Source organism: Sminthopsis crassicaudata, chromosome 1, assembly GCF_048593235.1.
Source record: "Sminthopsis crassicaudata isolate SCR6 chromosome 1, ASM4859323v1, whole genome shotgun sequence".
NCBI lineage: Eukaryota > Metazoa > Chordata > Mammalia > Dasyuromorphia > Dasyuridae > Sminthopsis > Sminthopsis crassicaudata.
The window spans coordinates 257,635,121-257,650,923 of NC_133617.1; the positions used below are offsets into that span (position 1 = coordinate 257,635,121).

A 15,803-nucleotide genomic window follows, 5' to 3' on the forward strand; every position below is an offset into this window, starting at 1 on the left:
AATAATTGTAAAGGTTTAGCAAATCTGAGATTCTGTCTCATTCTGATCCTGAGAGAGATCAAGAAAAACTATGTAGGTTACCTTGAACAAATCACTTAAATTCTCAGTTTTCTCAATTATTCAATGAAGAGTTTGGACAAAATGATTTCCAAGAATTCTCTAGTTCTAAATCCTATGATTTTATGAAAATTATTATCAACCCTTTGTTCAATTTCTATTTGTAGTTCAGAGCACAGTGTAGGCACAGTTAAAATAAATTGTCAGGGTCAAAATCTCTAATTTCTCTTCTCAATTTATTATAAATGTGAACTCAATGAATATATCCAAATAAGGAGGTAGATAGGGTGGTTTAGAGATGGTGGTTTAGTGAACTGAAGTCTAGAATGCTGGACTTCAAATCCTACCTTAGACACTTACCATCTGTGTGAATCTGGACAAATAACTTCCCCATTTGTAAAACTTGGATAATAATAACACCTACCTCCCAGGGTTATTGTAAGGATAAAATATGATATTGTAAAAGTGCATTGCAAAATTTAACTGTTGTTTTTGTTATTGTTATTTATTTTTATTATATATTTTTAAAAGAATGAAGTTCTTTCTTCCTTTCTAAGGCAATCAAGGTTAAGTGGCCCAGGGACATATAATTAGTAAGCATCAAATGTCTGGGATCAGATTTGAACTCTGGTCCCCCTGACTCCAGGGCCAGTGCTCTAACTACTGCACCACCCAGCTTTCCCAGAGTTTATATTTTCAAACTTTTTCAATTCTTGGTAATGAGAGGTATACTTTTCCTCTTAAATTTTATCTTTTTCAAGATTCATGCCTCATAGTTTACATATGCTGGGACTCAGTGAACAATTTATTATCTATCCATCTACACTTATCATGATTTATAGAATTTTATTTCAGCTTCCATGTTTCCAAAGTAAAGTCTTCAACTCTTCACTTGTCCTCATGTTTTAGTCCTCTACACTTTTGATAATTTAAATTACCACTCTCTGAAATTCCTAACTTGGGTAAGATCAGAATTTTAAGAATGTGGCTTACATTACTAAATATAGAGATAGTATACTCTTCGAAATAGGTGGTAAAATTTAAAACACAATGAGTTTTTGAATGTAGGAACCTTCAAAAGTAACCTTTTCAAGTTGCTTTTCTGAAAGATAGTAATCAAATAAATCACCATGTACTACTTAAAGTAGCATTAGCTCTGATTTATAAGTAGCTAGTATAAATGGAGATCATTGGGCTTGGCATCAGGAGACATGGATTTGAATCCTGATTTGCACTTTTCAATGGATTTCCAACCTTATTACCAAACTGAAAACTGATTTGCTTGCAATTTACTAATTATGTGACCCACAATGAGTCATTTCATGATGCTGAGCCTGTTCCCCTTTGTGTAAAATGCATTTGACATTTTTTAAACTTTTTATCCTCACAGCATTGTTGTGAATAAAGTTTTTTAGAAACACCAAAGTACTTTTCAATATGTACTAATTTTATTAATAATAAGTAGGGAGAATCTAGTAGTTACTACATCTAGTAATAGAAATATCAGACAGCATTTTTCCTTTTAGAGTCAATGAATTAATATCATACCAAGAAACTTATGACAGGGGTAGTAAGAAAGCTTATAAAATAACAATATTTTCTGACTCAGGACTTCCATTGAGCTAGGCTTACTAGGATAGAATAGCATTTTACTTTTATCATGGCAATGAGCATTATTTAGAAACAAATTACTGTAATAATAGCCTAAAATTGGCTTATTAGGAAAAATGTGAGATTTATTAAATATAAAATCTATGGTTTTCATTTTTTAAATACCATCTAGGAAAAAAAATGCCTTAAATAGCTAGCTTGTTGGACAATGTTTTACTCGAAGAGCCAGCCAATGACATGATTTAGCACTCATATGATAAGTGGCTTGTGAGTCCATAAGGAAGAAATAGAGCTGAAGAAGTTCATGGTCTTTATTACGTCAGCCCTTGGAGTTCTGTAGCTGAGGATAATGTCATTTTGACAGATGGCTCATATGTAAAACTTTGTGTTTTTTTAGGGATTTGATTATAGTCACATGAATATATGTTTTGATTGATATGGGTAACTTTCTTTACATTAGAACTACTAGAGCATAGATATAAGATTTTTTTTTTTAAGAAGCTGTTTTAAATTTTATAAAGTTTGTAATTTTTAAATTTTTTCATAGGTTTGTAATTTATGGAAGATTCTAGTCTTTTTTCTTTTTCATAGGAGATTTTTTTTTTTTATTGTTAGTTCAATTAAGTGACTCTCTTTGGTATGATGAATTTCTTTATGGTTCCTTTGGTATTAGTGACTGTGGTCTTTGCTTTGTGTTTTTCAAGACTGCATTTTCTTATAATAAATTCATAGCTATGAAGCAACTAGCTTATTTTTGAAAGTTGTTGTTTTCTCTTTCTTCTTCCGTAGTTCCCGAAAAATCTTATGTTATTTATGGAATAATTGATATTTAAAGATTTCTTTTCAGAATAATTATAGATTTTTATTTGCTTGGGAAACAATATATTATAAATATCAAGAAGGAATTTTCAAGAGCAATCTATAAAAGGAAAAATATGGGGCTATATACTCTTTAAATTATATAATTATTAAAGATAAAGTTAGAATAGGAGTAAGATATACATTTCTTGTAACTTTATGGGAGTAGTCATGATTCCTATTGAAAAGTGGAACTCTCTACTTGGATTTTAGGTATGGTGCTAACAGGAAGTTGCTGAAATAGAAATCAATGAATTTCAGGTTTTTTTTTTTTTTTTTTTTTTTCTTTGCTTCTTTTGTCAGCAAATTTGTCCTAGAAACTGTTCAGTTGACCAATTCAGAGACTTCAAAGTCATTAAATATCCACTCTCCAAAGACAGTGCTTTGTACAATCTTGAATCTTTTGTTAACATTAATTAATAATCACTAATAAATAATAAATATTTTCTACAGCACTGAATTTCAGTTTTGCCCTTTGTGTCTTGGGACAAGTAAATTAACCTTTCTGGTTTATTTATTTCAAGATAAAGGGTTGGACTAGAAAATTTATAAAATTGTTTTTGGTTCAAAACTTAGATCTTTCAAAAAAATTGAGAACTTGGTGTTTCCTCTTTCTTTTATATTATTGTTAAGTAATATAGTGGTAGCATCTAAATTGGAGGCTTCATCCAAATCGCTTACTGGGTGCTACTTGAATCTTCCCACTTTTTCTAAATAATAAGAAAACAATTTTGTTATACCATCTTTAAAATTCAACAACCAGGCTTGAAGTGAACACTATAAAACACAATAGGAATTTATATACTTGTATGATATCTTCAATTTTGTGTCTAATATTCTTCTTGAGAATGTGCAAGTTTTGTTGAATTCATGGGTTACAGTGATATTCTGGGCCAATGTTTTAAGTAATAATTTTTCTTAAATGCCTTAATTTTATTAAATTATCTTAACTGTGATACTGTATTTCATCTGTTTTTTTCATTTTTTTTTTTTTTACAAATAGTAACCAAGGAATCAGTAAAATAGTTTGTGATTCAGATTTGCAAAGAATATGCTTGTGAGTGATGAACAAAATTCAACAGGATAACCCAGTTTCACAGGACAATAATAAGGATTGAATCCTTTAAATTTGTGAATACAACATCAGAGAAGACAAAAAAGTGACTGGAATTGTCCCATTTAGGGAACTTTAGAATTTTTATTTTGTAAATTTTTTAATCCTTTACTCTCATATACTTTTATTTGGTGGTGTTCTATCCTCTGTGTGTCAATTATTAGCCAGTACTAAGTATGATTATAATAATCTTAACTTTATCTCAAATTATCTTTTTAAATGCCAGGCAATAAGCATGTATCAAGTACATACTATGTGCCAAGCATTGTGCTAAGTGATGGAAATGTGAATAGAGGGAGAAGGTAGTTCTTGTCCTAAAGGAGCTCATCGTCTAATAGAATATAAAATTCTGATGGAATTAAAATTAATTCAACCATAAAATAAAGTAACTAATAAAAAAGTTCACTTTTTGTAAAGTGAGGAATTCTAAATCAAATCACAGTCTTCCTGAATATTGGCTTCTTCTCCATAAAGGCTTTGGATAGTAATAACTGTAAGAACAATACAGTAAATTGTTATGATTATGATTACTTAAGTTTTTATTTCTATGAGAGTTTAAAAGCTTTTCATTTATAATATGTATATATATATACACACACATATATATATATATATATATATATATATATATATATATATATATAAAATGATATAATATCAGTAACGATTAGCTAGATGGTATAGTTGATAGAGTTCTAGACTCGTCTTTCTGAATTTGAATCTGAGATTTACTAATTTAGACATTTACTACCCTGAACTAGTCACTTAACTCTGTTTGCCTCAGTTCCTCATCGAAAAAGTGTGCTGGAGAAGGAAATGGCAAACTAATTCAGTATTTTTGGTAACAGAACCCCAAATGGGATCATGAAGAATTGGACATGAATGAAACAACTGAGCAATGATAATATTCATAATAACTATGCCAGATGGGGCATAGGAAATAATAGTTTTCATTTCAAAATGAGGATACTGAAGCACAATGAAATTGAATAACTTGCTGGATACTAACAATCAAGGTCTACTGGTGAGTGAAATTAAGTGCTATATTTCCAATATTCAATGAGCATTTATTAAATGCTTGCAATATAACTGGTATGATATTAGGTACTAGGGAATGAAAAGACAAGAACGAAACAGCTTCGGCCTTCAAGAAATGTACATTTTACTGGAGAGAAAGTGCATGAACAAAGAGAAGAAAATATAAATTGGGTGTAAAGTGATTACAAGATAATTTTCTTGGGGAAGCTAGATGGCACAGTGAATAGCATACCAGGTCTGGATTCAAAAAAACAAAACAAAAAACAAACAAACAAAAAAAAAAACCCTTGAGTCTAAATCTGGCCTCAGACATTTAATGCTTACTAGCTATATGACCCTGAGCAAGTCACTTAATCCTAATTGCCTCACCAAAAAAAAAAAATAAATAAATAAATAAATAAATAAATAAATAAATAAATAAACCCCATAATTTTTATTGATAATTTTCTTGAAGGGGAAGTATCATATAAGAGGTGACACTTAAACTGGTTCCTGAAGGAAGATAGGGATGCTAAGAGATGGAAGTGAGGGAAAAGTGCATTCCAGACATGGGAGGACAGTTGAGGCAAAATTATGGAATATTGGATAGAGAAGAGTTAACAAGTTACTTGGGCTGGTTCACAGAGTGTTTGGAAAAAGTAATATGTAATAAGCCTAGAAATATAGGCTAGAATCATATTGTGAAATATTTTAACTTGAAACAAAGAGTTTCTAGTTTTTTCCTAAAGGTAATAGGAAGATCCTGGACATTCTTGTGCTTCAGAATGACTGTTTATTAATTTAGTTCTTCAAGGCATTCATGGAGGTGGTATTAGACTTTTTTCATTCAATACAGGGTTACTAATATGCTCAATGTAACATTTTTATATTTCTGATCTAAGTCATGTGTGCGTTTAGTTGACACTTTTAAATTTACATCTACATTTTTTTATATTTTGGGAAAATACATTAATGAAAATTGACTATTAGTTAACTTGAAGGGGAAAAAAAGTTAACATGCCTTAGCAGTCTCTCAGAATTTAATTAATATTCTCCTTTTGCTAAACTGGAAAAAATTCCATAAAAGCAAATAATATACTTATATCAACTAATATTAAGTACACATTGAATTAAAATTAAAAATATAAATATTAAGTACTCAGAAAAAGAGAATGTGAGGATAGGATGTGAAGAGTAGCCAGCATGACTGAATACAAACTTGTTATATCTTTGAGAGTGTTATTTATTTAGTTTTTTCAGCATCCTGACATTCGAGAGAACAGAGCCTACACTAAGCATCAAAAGCATCTATTCTTTGCTCTACATGGCTAATACAAACTCTTTCAATAAGATTATCATGAGCACATATCAAGTGGCAAATAAGTCTCCCAAGATAGTACTTTCGCTGTGCTTTTGTTAAAGTCTCAAATAGGGTGAATTAAAGCTTCTGAAAAGGAAACCATGGGATATAAGCACTTTATTCCCCTCAAGTACTTTTTTTTCTTGGATACTCTATCTCACCCCACTTTTTTTCTTTCTTTTTTTTTTTTTTTTTTTTTTAAAGTCACACACCCAGAGTAGTAAGAGTAAGTGATACTTCCTAGGGAAATAAAGTAACAGAACATTTCAAAGAGTAATTTCCTGCTTTATACCATTCATAGAGCAACAAAATAATCAAAATCTCTAAAGAAAAAAAGTACTTTGCTAGTGTTTCTTAAATATTTCAGGAGAAAGATCTGTGGAAATAAAACGTGCTTGACTTAACATTTATATCCCTTTGCTATCAAAATACTCAGGAATCAGTGACAGATGAAAATTCTCCAGAAAGTTATCCTTAAATATGATAGGAGACCAACAATGGGAAAATAGACATATGGTTTAGCTAACCTGAAACTCATCTAGAATTACCATGAAAAAATGAACAACTTAAAGCCTGAGGGGAGAAAATACTGTGTATTTTCTTGCTTCTGCCCATTTCCCTTAGTGTCAAATAGTGATTTCTTTCTATAACTGTGGCCCCTAGGGATGAATATACACAAAGACAAAGATGCTTCTGTTTATGTATTTATCATTTTGAATTTAAATTATGGCAAATTTACTTTATGAAGGCGATTACTATACTTTTCATTCAATCCAAACAGCCTGTTTGGACAAGAGATACCAAGAAAAGATGCCAAGATTATCTTACCACCACTTGCTTTAAGTTTGATAGTCATTAATTCTTCTGAGATCTTGCCCTTTTTTATGGCTTGTGCATTTAGAGGACATCCAGACAAGCTGTGAAAAGTAGAAGATTAAGCCAGTGTTTGAAAATGGAGCAATTTTATTTGGCTGTATTCTAATGTTCTTATGTCTCGGGATATAAGATAATGACATTCTGCCCCTACTGCTGTGCTCAGTTTTGTTATAATTCAATTTCTACAAAAACTATGGGGGAAAATTCATAAATTTTCAAAACATTTCCAAATTTTAAAAAATATATGAATGCCAGTCCAGTAAAAAGAGCTGACACTGATTCATGCCTATGGTTTCATTTCTTTTGTTAAGAAGTAAAAAGTTTTACATATACATAGAAAGCATAATCTGACAGCAGTCAGTTGACTTTCTATGTCAGTTATAGATACAATATTTATTATGAATGAATTCTGTCAACTCGATTGTATCTGATAGTTCTGATACAAATGTGTCTGATACAAATACTAGTTTCACTTTTCTTTATAATCACTCAAATGCAAACATTATATAAAACAAAACAAAATATCACATTGGAGGTTTGATTTAACATTTAATTTCATAAAAAACTGGGACTCACTCTAGAACTTTGTGTATATTGCCATCATTCTCTTGATATTCTGCTTATTAGAAAAGAGCTATGTTTATGAAACGTCTAATTTAATTGCCTTAGTTTGCAAAATTATAATTAAATGGTCTTCAATTCCTGGTTAATTTTATCAATTTTGTTTTAAAAGCTCTAATGGACACAATTAAATGAAACTTGGTTATTTATGAACCTGGTGTCATATAAATATTTGGTTAGATACATATATTAATTTTATAATTTGTAATTCCCAATGTTTTTATAATTTATAATGTTTTATGATTTACTTATAGTTATGTAAATGAATTTTTAAGAAGGTAAATTAGAAACTTAAACACATGAAGAAGAATTGGAACTCACATTTTGATAGGATTTCAGTTATAATTTAACCTACTTAAGGCTGAAAACTACCATGAAATGCAAAATGCTGGGAAATTATATTTCAAGAAAATTCTAGGATAATCTAAATTATACAGAAGTGACATTCCTCCCAGTTGGAATTCAACTGATTTTGATCTTTTTTGGACACATCAGTAGTAATACAAATAAAGAGGCTATTGTACAAGATGATCTTTGATTATTCAGCCAATTTTAATTAGAGAGCACTTTTTTTTTTTTTTGTTTTATTTTGGATACTTCAGTATTAGAAAATTGTAAAAAAAAAAATAATAAAGTGGACTTTTGGACAATATTCATCCAGTTCTCAAGGTTTCTACTATAACTATACTGATTATCTTTTATTATACCTTTAAATTATCTATGCATCTTTAGCAGAAATTTATCTTGTTTTATTCAAAGAATGAGTTTTGAAAAGGTGACTATATTTTCCTTTAAATGGAATTAGATTTAATTGGATTAAGTAAATGAGTTATTTAAATCCACTTAATAGTAGGGTCAATCTTTTTGTAGAGGGAATCACTAATCTCAAATCAATGTGTTTTCTTTAAATGCTTCCATATTTGGTATATTTTTATTGCTGTAAAATCTATCTTATTGCTATTTTTCGGATATATAATAGTGAACTGAAAGAGTCAATGCAGTATAAAAAGCCTTTAGAACAACTTTAGAATTGAGTTCATTTCTGTGAAAAAGAAAATTCCTAGCTTTATCTCTTCTATTTGGTATTGTGTGTCTTTTCCATATTAACTTCCAAAATAGCAATGGATTTACAAAAAATATTTTACACTTCTAAAGGAAGGCCTTTACAGAGGATCTGTTTGGTAGGAAGTTTCAAGGAAATTTGTTATATAGAAGGTAGTGAAGTATGAGATTATATTGAAAGAAGCCTATAAATCTGTTTTTGTCTGTATAGTAAATATATATATATATGTATATATATACATATATATATATATATATATATATATATGCAACATATTTATAAATTCAAATCTTGGGAAGTCAAGTTTTCAAGACTATATCATTGAGCACATTTGGCTGTGGAATGTTGCTTCTATGGATAGAGTGCTGATTCAGATTTAACATAAAACAAAAAACATATATGGTATTAAGCACTTAATTAGCATTTGAAAAATCTCCAGCCAAAAGTTTTAATTTTTAGAATTAAGTAGTACTATAAGTCCCCATAAATAGGTTTCAGTGCTTTCACTTTGAATCAACAAGGGATTCATTTTCTGACATTTTAGTTTTAGAGTTGAAATAAATACCTAAAAGGGCAAAGCTTTGCTAAAATTGTATAATGCTACTAAATATGACATCTTACCTCAATTTTTCACTAAAGATTTTTTTTTTTGATCACTTACTCAATCAAAGCCCTTTTCAGTATCACTAAAAGTGGCAATACTGGACAATTGGATTTATAATAACAATAATAAAACAACAGTAATAATAATGGCTAACATTTGTGTTGTGCTTTAATATGTACAAAACATTTTATTTATAGTATATAATTTTAATTCTCACAATAATCTTATTAGGTAGTGGTTATATTATCTTCATTTTATAGCTGAGAACATGTAGACACAGAGAGGTTCACACAATTAATGTCTAATGTCTTCCTAATTTCAAGTCTACTACTTACTATGTCCATTATATCACCTGGTCAGTCTTGTGTTTCTGACCCCTGAGCAAAATGATGGAATTATATGTTCCTCAGAAGTGCATTTCCGTGGCATCAAGGAATTAGAAAAATAATATTTTTATAGGGGGCCTTCCCCATCTTCTCTTAACTTCCCTCTGTTAATTATTTCTTATTTATCTTTTATGAAACTTGTTTTATATATATTTATTTTATGTCTCCTCCATTGGATTATAAACTCATTGAGAACTGTAAACTGTCTTTTGTCTCTTTTTATATCCCCATCATTTAGCACAATGCTTGGCACATATCAGATGCTCAATAAATGTTTAATACTAAAATGTTCACATAGTACTCAGGAAAAGACATATAATTCATGTAAATTTGTAGTTAAGGAAGATCTTTTTGCTTGTATCTCATCCTGATAATGATCTATAATACTTATGCCATTTTCAGTAAGGGTTAGACTATTAAGCTTCATTATCATAACAATGGAAAAACAAATAATAGTGTTTGCCAGTGATCTGGCTAGCTCACAGTATTGACAGAGAGAAAAACATATATAAAATTAAATTTTGCAGTTACATGAACATTCTAGAGAAGTTGTTCGTCATTCCATTTGATTAATGCAAGTAAAGATATACATACAAAACATCAACATAATTTTAAAACAGGAAAGTCAAAATGTCGATAGTAGATAATAGAAAATATGTGGTAAATAATAAAATGTGAAAAAAACCTTCAAAAATAGTAATTACGCATTTCACAAAAAAGCTTCAAAAATAGCAATAATGCATTTCATATTTTGAGATCATTTCCTGGCCAAGATTTAAATTCCTGACCAATTCAGCCAACAGGCATTTATTAAGCACTTATAATGTTCCAGGTATGAATAGCAAATTAATGCTGTGGCAAACACTGGATAAAAATTAACTACTGCTTTGCCTCTAACTTTTAATTCCCTTTGAAGATCATACTATACTTATTCTGTAAACAGTATAGTTGTAGCTCAGTAACAACAAAAGCAACAATGACAAAAAAACAAAAGATAGTTACCTTCTATGGGTGACAAAAACATTATTTACATGGCCCAGTCCATTGCAGCCTGGCAGGGGACAATGTGGTAGTTCTTGTTTGTTCAATTTCCAGGATAACGAGGACCCATTAAGAGGGTTTTCCTTCTGTCTTTTGGCAGCCAGAGGACAACCAGAAGCAGTACGATGGGAAGTGTATTTACCTGATATGTGACCTTGACCATCACATCCCAATACAGGACATCTGGAAAAATGCAACAAAGATAATTCTTGCTAAGGGATTGGAAAAGGCTTAAAGGACAGTAGTAAGACCACATCATCTAATAGATTTATAGGATATCAGAGTAAGAATGGATCATATATTACTATATACTAGTATATACTATACTATTTTATAGAAGAGGAAACTGAAGTCCAAAAAGGTCAAAGGCTTTGCCTACAGTTACACAAATAATGAGAATCAATACTAGTTCTCTGCTCTCCTTGCTTTTGAGTAACATCTTAAAATGAAATTTTTTTCTGGTTGAGAAAAATGCTTTTTCCTTAATATCAATAGAATTTTTTTTTAAAGAGTGATAATGTCCAAAGAGATTATAAAAGAGGGACAGGGACTCACATGTGCAAAAATGTTTGTGGCAGCCCTTTTTATTGTAGCAAGAAACTGGAAGCTGAGTAGATGCCCATTAGTTGGAGAATGACTGAATAAGTTATGGTATATGAATGTTATGGAATATTGTCATTCTATAAGAAACAATCAGCAGGATGATGTCAGAGAGGCCTGGAGAGACTTATATGAACTGATACTAGGTGAAATGAACAGAATCAGGAGATCACTGTACACAGTAATAAGATTATATGATGATCAAATCTGATGGACATGGTTCTTTTCAACAATGAGATAATTGAGGCTAGTTCCAATGATCTTGTGATGAAGAAAGCCATCTGTACTCAAGAGAGAGAACTGGGTGAACTGAGTGTGGATCACAACATAATATTTTCACTTTTTTTTTTTTGTTGTTGTCGTTTGCTTGCGTTTTGTTTTCTTTATCATTTTTCTTTTTTTATCTGATTTTTCTTGTTTAGCAAGATAACTGTGTGTGTATATATATGTATATATATATACACACATATATATTTGATTTAACAAATATATACATTTATATTTATATTTTAATAGTTTTTATTTACCAGATACATGTATGGGTAATTTTACAACACTGACAATTGCCAAACCTTTTGTTCTAATTTTTCCCTTCCTTCCCCCCCACACAGATGGCAGGTTGACCAATACATATTAAATATGTTAAAGTATAAATTAAATACAATATATTAACATATATTTTTAACATGGTTTAACAATACATTGAATTGTTTACTATCTGGGAGAGGGGATGTTGGAAAGGGGGGTCAAAATTTAGAACACAAGATTTTGCAAGAGTCAATGTTGAAAAATTATCTATGCATATGTTTTGAAAATAAAAAGCTTTAATTAAAAAAAAAAAAGAATCTCTACTTAAAAAAAATGGTGATGGTGATGTAGTGGATACAGTCCTGGAGTCAGGAGGACTTGAATTCAAATCCAGTCTCAAACACTTGACACTTAGTAGCTGTGTGATCCTAGGGAAGTTGCTTAGCTCTGATTGCCTCTCTTCCTCCTCCTCCCCCCCAAAAAAGAGCAATGAAAGGACATATTTGTTTTCCAGAAATTAGAGATTACTGAGTCCCAAGTCCAAATACATCTGTATTTGGCTATGTGGTAGCGAAGGACTCTATACTTTTCCATTTTGGTTTAATTTTCTGTAAAATGATAATTGCTCCATATCAGTGGGTTCTAGAGAATAAATAACGCTACTGTGCAACTGCTCAACAAAAGTAAATGCAAGAGTGTAATATTTACTTGTTTTATAAAGTTAACTTTTTCCATAAATGCACTTAGAATTTTATATGCTTTCTACTTTAATTTGTCTTAGGCAGATGAATTGCACATCATGTTGTTAGGTGGTACCATGGAGAGCATAGAACCTAGAATCAGGAAGACTTTTGTTGAAATCTACCCTCATCAAGAAGAATGGATGTCCATCAATTGGAGAATGGTTGGGTAAATTATGGTATATGAAGGTTATGGAATATTATTGCTCTGTAAGAAATGACCAGCAGGAGGAATACTGAGAGGCTTGGAGAGACTTACATCAACTGATGCTGAGTGAAATGAATAGAACCAGAAGATCGCTGTACACTTCAATGTTGTATGAAGATGTATTCTGATGGAAGTGGAAATCTTCAACATAAAGAAGATCCAACTCACTTCCAGTTGATCAATGATGGACAGAAATAACTACACCCAGAGAAGGAACACTGGGAAGTGAATGTAAATTGTTAGCACTACTGTCTATCTACCCAGGTTACTTATATCTTCGGAATCTAATACTTAATGTGCAACAAGAAAATGGTATTTACCCACATATATTGTATCTAGATCATATTGTAACATATGTAAAATGTATGGGATTGCCTGTCATCAAAGGGAGGGAGTAGAGGGAGGGAGGGGATAATTTGGAAAAATGAATACAAGGGATAATATTATTAAAAAAATTACTCATGCATATATACTGTGAAAAAAATTATAAATAAAAAAAAAGAAAAAAGAAATCTACCCTCATCCTTACCAATTATATGACCCAAGGTAAATTATTCAAATTGTGCATGTGTTTCCTTATGTATAAAATGGAGATAATAATAGCACCTGTTTTCTGGAGTTGTTATGATCATGTGATTTTATAAGTCTCTTTCTCTCTCTCTCTCTCTATATATATATACACATAATTTTGTAAACCTTAAAGTGCTATATAAATACTGACTACATCATTGCTCTAATTTACTCTAAAGGCTTCAGAGATATCCAAAACTATGTTATTTTAATCAAATAACTCATATTTTCAAATTTGCAAAATGCTTTGCAAAAAACTCTAGAAGTTAAGTAAGACAATTATTTGTATTTTACAGATAAGGATGATGCAGCCCAGAAAGGTGGAGTCACTTGCTTGTTTATAAAACTAATAAGGATCATGCCCAGGTCTTCTGATTTCATCTTATCTCTTTCCACTACAGCATGCTTTCTCTTCATGTTTTGCAACAATTTCAAATGGTGGAGAAAACCTTGTACTCTTCCATTGACTTGGGGCTTTTGTCCCAGCTTTTCACACTACTGAATCCTAGAATTTGGTCCTTTATTTTTGACTTTATTGTCATTTAATTTAAAGGAATGTACAAGTCCAGGGAATGTGATTAATAGTATTTTCTTCCAATGTTTGGAATTATGAAATGCTATAAGAACTGGGAAAACATTACAAAACCCTGAGTTAGCCTGTTTCTCCCATACTGCAAACTGAGGAAAACAGTACATAAAGGGAATCTTAATGTTACAAGGTGGTTACAAATTAATGGAATAAAGAAGAATGCAAAATTGAGAAACAAATTCAGAATAGGAACAAGAAGAGAGAAAAATGAAACATGGGTACATGGTACAAAATGAGTAAGATAGATGATGCAAAGATTATATTTCAAGGGAAGATGCTTCTGTATAAACCTCTTTGATGGAAACTCAGTGACCCCTTTTTTCTATTGACTTTTCCTTTGGAAGTCTCTTCTGTTTTGATGACATATTATTATTGAAAATTATGCAATCATGCAGTTGGAATTAATGCAGTGTTGTATACAGTTTTAATTCAAACATATACATCACCTTTAAAGTCCACCATTTTGGCATCTTTTAAGAAGATGAAATTAGATTTGTAATTTCCTTTTTGTCAAAATCTAATTCCACAGTAAAGTGCTGTGATATTTATAGATAATTCTACAATGTTGCCTTTTAAAAAAAACACAATCCCAAATCTATTATTTTCCTTATTTTAAAGAACTTTGTAAAAATTGTTGGCATAACATGATTTTTCTCAAAACAAGTTTTTAAAAATGAATTTAGCACTACATTAATTTCAAAGATTCTTATATTTCAATAAAACTTGATTTAAAAAATTCCCACAAGATTTTACATATTCTTCAACTACATACCAACTGAAAGTAGACTCTTTTTTTGTCATTTTCTCATAAATGTTGTCAATTTAAAGGGACAAATTGTAAGTAAGAGCATTCACAAAATGTTCTTTTGATGTTAATCATTGTACTTACTTAAGTTCAGGATCTTCTTTATCTTCCTTGGTAGGAGTTACTTTGACACCACCTTTCCTAGCACGGGGGCAGCCAGACAAACTGAAAGACATAGCCAGGAGGAAAAACAAAACAAAACAAAATAATAATTTTACTCATTTTATTTTTTGGTGGATGATGTGACTTTCCTCTCTCCTCAAAAGAATCAACGCTACCTTCTATGGGAAGCATAATTTCCAGTAACATGTCCTGAACCATCACAACCAGGGGTTGGGCACCTGGAATATATAGAGAGGAAAAATATTTTATTAAGATAGAACTAGTGTAAATGAATAAATTTTCAACTTAAGGATCAATAAAACTCTTGTTTTTTAAGTAAAATTAATTCTTTATTAAATTTTATTCTTTATGATGCATACTTCAAAATAATAAATTTCTGTGAGTTGAGATAGCAAGTTACTGGCAGCTACTTATAGTACTTATAGCTATTTTTATTAAAAAACATACAAATCTTCAAGAAATGGTGCAGGTAGTAGAAAGTACACTGAAATCAAAGTCCCAAGATTTCAATCAACCTAACCTTCTTTAGCTATTAACTGTGTGATAAAAACAAAGGCTTGGTTTTCTGATCTGTAAAATAAATATGAATAATTATACTTGTACTTTTTGCTTCATAGGGCACACTCTGATTTACAAATAAGGTAAAGTTCTAAGGAAATGAAGCTGCTATCATTTCATCTATGCTTCTGAATAATATCCATATACATGAGTTTTTATTCTTGAAGCAACAAATCTTTCAAAATTTGTTTTGTGCATCATTCATTTTCTAAGGCTGTACTATATAGTACATTAATTATTTTAAAGGCTCTAATGAAATCTCATGAAACTTTGTACATTAATATGATTAAAAATAAAGTTGGATAAATACATTTCTTGGCTCTAGTTAAGTGGCAGTTCTGGAATATACAACAATAACCATTGGAAGGATTCAATCATTTCCATGTGTTTGAGGAGAGTTAGGAAAAGATCTCTGGCACACCACCCTCATCAAAATATCCAAATACAGAAGTTAGTGAAATCATTTACTTAGAA

At 30.5% G+C, this 15,803-nt stretch overlaps 1 protein-coding gene and 1 long non-coding RNA gene across 8 annotated transcripts in view; one reads left to right on the top strand and one right to left on the bottom strand.

The window, feature by feature from the left end:
• The window catches only part of ST18 (ST18 C2H2C-type zinc finger transcription factor), a 166,797-nt gene that overhangs the window by 14,886 nt on the left and 136,108 nt on the right, over window positions 1-15,803 (bottom strand). For all 6 annotated transcript variants that reach the window (XM_074278266.1, XM_074278248.1, XM_074278225.1 and 3 more), the window contains 4 exons: window positions 14,927-14,989; window positions 14,733-14,813; window positions 10,570-10,791; window positions 6,846-6,934 (listed from right to left, as the gene is read on the bottom strand). In XM_074278266.1, the coding sequence (XP_074134367.1) occupies window positions 6,846-6,934; window positions 10,570-10,791; window positions 14,733-14,813; window positions 14,927-14,989 (455 nt within the window). The remainder of the gene's footprint in view (window positions 1-6,845; window positions 6,935-10,569; window positions 10,792-14,732; window positions 14,814-14,926; window positions 14,990-15,803) is intronic.
• Window positions 1-15,803, top strand: part of LOC141548943 (uncharacterized) — a 147,549-nt gene that overhangs the window by 12,009 nt on the left and 119,737 nt on the right. The gene's annotated exons all lie outside the window — the stretch shown is intronic.